We start from the raw sequence: 5,676 nt of genomic DNA on the forward strand, positions 1-5,676 counted from the left end.
AAACTGAAAATTGCACTCTAGGTTGATAGATCTGCTCCATGCAAGACATCTGGTGATGTTAAGTTTTTTTTTGTATCTTTTGTGCAGAGCTGAATGTTATAAATGAGGCGTTTATAATTGTTTTGAAACACAATTGAGAGCACATGCATACTCCCTAAACTGTGAAAGGCTGGGACCAAAAAGCCAGGGATTTGCTGATGACCAAAAGTCTACATGTGTCCTCGTCAGTGCTGTTCAATAAAATTCTTCCCAGTTGTTGAGTTTAAAAAGACTTTATTGATATAACTCAGCACACATTGATCTGAGTACTTGCACATGATTTCAGAATTTATCATCAAACACATTTTTTGTATTAGAATTACAGAATTTGAGAGATTACGTGAATCAAATTAAACACAATTTTTCCTGTGTGTCAACATCCCAACAAGAAGTAACGTCAACTTGATGTTTTGTATCCTCTTCCACCACCAGCTTCCCAACTGACTACTGTTAGTGCACAAATATAGCGACAATTGACTAGTGACAGCTAACAAACCACCGCTCTATATTGCAGGTAATTTGACAGCGAGCAAAAAAATGAGTCTTTAGCATTTGACAGAGACTTATTTCTTTTCAGGCTGCAAGATCATAAATATTCATTGCTGTGTGTCATTTTGTCCTTTTACAAAAATAAGTGAATGAATTTCTACGCATTGGACATTGACGCTGCAGTAAAACACCGTAGTCAACTGTATACCAGCGTGTATTTGAAATTTCACATCAGACACTTTAAAAAACATTGCCAATTGTTTTTTTTTTCTACTGCTTCATCAGTTACGCTTAATGAAGAGATCTGGTTCACTAATACTTAAAAATGTGTTGTTATTTCTTTATCACTGATTCCGTAGTTTCCGCAGTGTAAGCAAAAAATGTTGCTTAAAAGGTGGGTGAACGTCCCTAAACATATATGTTATGTGAATACAAAAGTGTGCTGGCTGATATCTGGCAAAAACACTGCTTCCGAACCCAGTCACTTTTGCATCTGGCACAAAACAGAACGCAGAAATTTATCGCCTCTTGCTTCTAGATACGTTGTACTGCATGGCGGCATGAAGAGTGTCCTTTTAATGCTTAGTAGAATCAGTTTTGACCAAAGGTCTGTTAGCTTACACTAGTTAGCAATTTCTATATTTGTGCACTCAATGAATTCAATATCCTAAGCTACCTGTGTCTGAGTCTCAAGTGGGAAAGATTGACGTCACACTGCGTCATCATCTGTAAGATGAAGAAGACAGTAAGGTTAACATATTGCAAAGTCCACCCAAGATGGCTGCAGCGATTGTTCAGTGTCAAATTCTTACTTTTTGCAGATGAAGCCTCGAACATGTTTGCAATTGACGTCGTTCCAGCCACCCTTCCCACCCTGCATCTCCACACAATGTTCCTTGTGACCATCATTATTTGGCTCACCTCGATGCCAGTTCCTGCACGGAAAAACATTTCACACACATACCTGTCATTCCATAAAAAAATTCCGTGAATCATACTTATTTGTGAGGAAAAAATAAACACTACGGCCGTAGTGCTAAAGTCATACAGATTCACATTTTTTTTGCCAATGATGTTTTTTTTCATCACTGTTGCCGTATTTTGCCGGATTTACCTAAATTCGCTTTGCTTTTCCACAAACTCGCTTCCGTATGTGCAATCATGGCAATGTTGTGCCATTGCAATGTTGCGATATACTTGGACCAGAAATGGGGAATTTATCAAACTAAAAGAAGTTCTTATAGAGCTTCCTTTGGTTTGGTAAATCCCCCTGCTCCTGTACTGGATGTTGCGATATAGTTGGAATGTCCAAGTGTATTTAAATGTTATTTCTTGTTGGTGCTGATTCACATAAAGATACTGAAGTCGATATACGGATTTTTGTAGCCAGTCACATGGATTTATGTAGTCTTAGGTTGACAGGTATGCACACAGAGACCCTGGCAAATAGCTGTCTTTAATGAAAAATCAATAAAATGGAGAACTCTCCCCATGACCTTGTCTCAAAATCAGGCAATCTGACATTGTAAATGCTCATCAGGTACCCAGTAGGTATCGACTTTACCGAATTTTGACGTTGCTTCAACTCACCACGAGCTACTTACGCTAGGTTAGGGTCCAAAGAAGTTGTGTCGATCCACTTCCATTTTCCCTCGTTGTGCATGTCCGTCAGACCGATATAGTGGTAGGCGTAGTCACCAAGTTGCGATCGTACCCAGTTCTACAAGAAATTGCACCTTACATAAATACTTTGTAGAGGGAGAACAATGGCAGCCCCAGAGGTGGCCACAGTCCTCCCTAATAAATTAACGAGCTACCCAACTGGTTCGTATTGATTGTAGGGTCAGTTATGCATTATACCCAAAATAAGCAGCCAGGCAAGAAAGCATGATTAGATCCATACCCTCCACAACAGTATCATTGATTTATCTTTCGAGCCACTTCTCTTCATGATGGTTGCCTAATCTAGTTAAGAATGAGCAGTAGGCGGGGTACACCATGAATCAGTTGCCAGCCAATTGCAGGGCAAATGGAGATGTAAACCATACATGCGCACATTCACACTTCCAGACAATTTGGAATGTTCACCAAGCGAACAATGATTCACACACACACTCATGACCTATCCAGAAAAAGGGCTTTCGTGCAATATTTGAAGTGACCCGATTTTATCACATGTGAAAAAATTCACTAGGCACCACTGGGGAACAGAACAGTGAAAGGGGGCGGGGGGGGGGTTTCAGCTTACCCTCTCTTTGAGGTTCTCAATGATCAACAGTTGGGCATTCTTATCCTCACAGTAGTCTTGGGCAGAAAACCACGATCTCCTATCCCCGGTTTTGGAGAAGTAGTAACATTTTCTCTTGTACTCCGTCCAGCCTGGCTCACACACTTCTGGCGTAACTAAGGTACAGCAAAAGCAATTACATATGACCTTAGTGGAAAATTTCAACTTTTAACTTTAGTGCGTTGTCATGTGCAGTTGGGAATAAAATTCATCCAAATCGATAGCCTTTACAAACCACCTTGACTTTGACTATGTATGTACAAGATACACATAAGTCAGTCTAGTATTCTGGGGTTTGGGTTAGATTTCAAAATAGATGCGAGAGCTGGAGAAAAGCACCGAATGAATCTGAAATAACCAATCATAGAAGTGCAGATGTGACATAGACAGAATGCGAGTCATGCTGTTGTTTGTATTGTAGTCAATTTGTAATCAAACAATCATGTACTTACAACAAATGACTGACATGTTTGTTTGAAACATCCAAGAGTAAATGATTTATAGTCAATGAAAAAAGACTTTGATTGTGCTTCTACAATATAGGTCATCCGCTTAATTAAAAAAAAAACCCAATTCACGTTTCTTTTAAATACTTAACATTTCCCACAAACTGCATGGAGTCCCACTCAACAATGTGTGTACTCACTTGCGGGTCGCTTGCAGATGTAGTGCTGTCTCTTACTGCACCATTCGTCATTCCAGCCACGTCGTCGCCAGTTTATCACAGCACAGTCTTGATTTCGGTAGTTGTTAGGCTGATTTCGTCCCCAGTTCCTGCAAAAATGCGCCTTTTACACACCGCCTCTGCCAAATAGCATCCGCTCCTCTGTACTAAATGCTTGTCAGGCGTCCAATTCAACCATTCTCAAACCCTTTTTCAAAGCAAGGGCATAATCCACAAGCCTCACAACAGGATTTTAGTTCAGTGCAATGAAAGCTATGTGATCCTTTAGTTCTGAACAATACAATATACACGAAAAAAGCAAAATAGTCAAGCTGTATATGGTCAACATTACACAAGCGACTAAAAACAATGTGCCCTCCTCGATGGGGTAGGTACCTATATTGAGAAATTTAGCACCTATAACGAGGCTCGTGGTTATTTCAGGTTGGTGGAGGAGAAATTATCACTATTACTGCCATTGTTTCTAGGCCTGTACCTACATCACTGTTACCTTTGGAGGTCAGGGTTAGGTTTAGGTAAAAGTACCAAAGAATTGCATATTTGGCCCGGAGTAGGCTGGGATAGGTTCCAGCACCCCTTGCGACCCTAGTGAGGATAAAGCGGTTCAGAAAATGAGATGAACCCCAACTTTTGTAACTTTCTTCAAGCTACTTACGCTGCGTAGTAATTCAGAGGAGATCCGTTAATCCACTTCCACTCTCCTTCTCTCCTCCAGTCTGTCAGCCCGATCCAGTTGGCCTTCTTAATAGATGATTCCAGCCATATCTTCAAGAAATGTTATCAGACATGTATCATTAAGAGTAGGAAAAAACAAGGAGAATGTGTGTGTGTGTGAGAGTGGCTCACCCTCTCCGTGATATCCTGAATGACCACTAGGTCGGCCTTCCAGCGCTGGCAGCTGATTCTGGCTCTATACCACGATTTCCGCTGATACCAATTTTGGTTAAAATAGTAGCAATTGTCCCTGTACAGCAACCAGCCTCGTGGACATGGCTGGCACAGGACCTCTAATACATACAATATAAAGAAACAGTGGCAAACATACAAGTGGAAGTGATCACTTAATTGGAGTGAATACTCCTGTTGGACTGCACCATGAAGGTAAGTCCTTGTAAGAAGATCACAAGTAAATGTTGACTCACCATTAAAAGCCCAAAAGGCAAGCACGATGGACACCTGGAGAAGAAGCGCTGATGCCTTCATCTCAATGTCTAGGAAAATCAGCTTCGCACCTGCAAAATCTCCTACTGAATGTGATTGTGCTCTGAAGTTAAATACCTTCTTCACCACAACGTCCATCACACAGCCACATCCCACCACTGATTTCCACCAATCATTCTTCGAGGGACAGCCAGTCTTTACCCGCCCATCAAATTGGAGGTCATCGTGAATGATTCTTCAGTAATTCAACTCTTATGCATTCCAAATTGATTTTTTTTTACAATTATTTCAGTGTGTAGATATTTATGTGAATTCTTAATTATTTATTTTAATTATTTTATATTCGGAAAGGTGTTTGGTCACATTAATAAGAGAAGCCGATGGTTTTGCATTGGGGAAACGAAATGACTGAATTATTTTCTGTTGTGAAAATGCAAATTCATTGAATGACTAGCATTTATCGTGTTGTTCTTCTAAAACTTTTCCACTTTTTTTCTTTGCCTAAGGTGTCGTGTCTGTCGTATGACTGAACCAGTCCACCATCGGCATTTTTGTAAAAACGTAAGAATGTGACCGTTGGTCAATTTTGGTGGACAGGCCGCACCCTGAGCACTCATGTGGCCTCACCGGTCCTCAAACTGCATTTTCGGGCGAAATTGTTAGAAACAGGCAGTTGCGAACTCACGACCACATTCAGGACCGTCAGATCAGTCGGATATTGTATTGTATATTTGAGTTTCCGCATTGCAATTGAGGTTATCGTTTGCGAGATTTTAATGTTGATTTATCAAAAGGGGTATAAAATAGATGAATCATCTAATTTTCTTTTGTTAGATTCACTGCAAATAACTGTTGTACGCAACACTCGCACTGCACCAAATCCCCTCTTCATCTAGTTGTTTTTGCTCATGTACAATCATTTACTATTAGTTGACAATTAAAGGGAAGCATAATTCAGTTTGATATGCCAACTAAAGTATTCAAGTATTCATCTTCCAAGCATCTTATTTTCACA

General features: G+C 40.2%; 1 protein-coding gene across 1 annotated transcript; it reads right to left on the reverse strand.

The window, feature by feature from the left end:
* Nucleotides 1-959: 959 nt before the first annotated feature.
* LOC144090055 (macrophage mannose receptor 1-like) lies at nt 960-5,122 on the reverse strand. The gene is made up of 8 exons (XM_077621356.1): nt 4,643-5,122; nt 4,347-4,507; nt 4,156-4,265; nt 3,462-3,589; nt 2,777-2,931; nt 2,133-2,248; nt 1,341-1,463; nt 960-1,254 (listed from the first exon to the last, which is right to left on the reverse strand). The coding sequence occupies exons 1-8, from the start codon at nt 4,797-4,799 to the stop codon at nt 1,251-1,253; spliced, it is 954 nt and encodes a 317-aa protein (XP_077477482.1). The 5' UTR covers nt 4,800-5,122; the 3' UTR covers nt 960-1,250.
* Nucleotides 5,123-5,676: the final 554 nt, after the last annotated feature.

This window comes from Stigmatopora argus, chromosome 15 (assembly GCF_051989625.1).
Source record: "Stigmatopora argus isolate UIUO_Sarg chromosome 15, RoL_Sarg_1.0, whole genome shotgun sequence".
Lineage (NCBI taxonomy): Eukaryota > Metazoa > Chordata > Actinopteri > Syngnathiformes > Syngnathidae > Stigmatopora > Stigmatopora argus.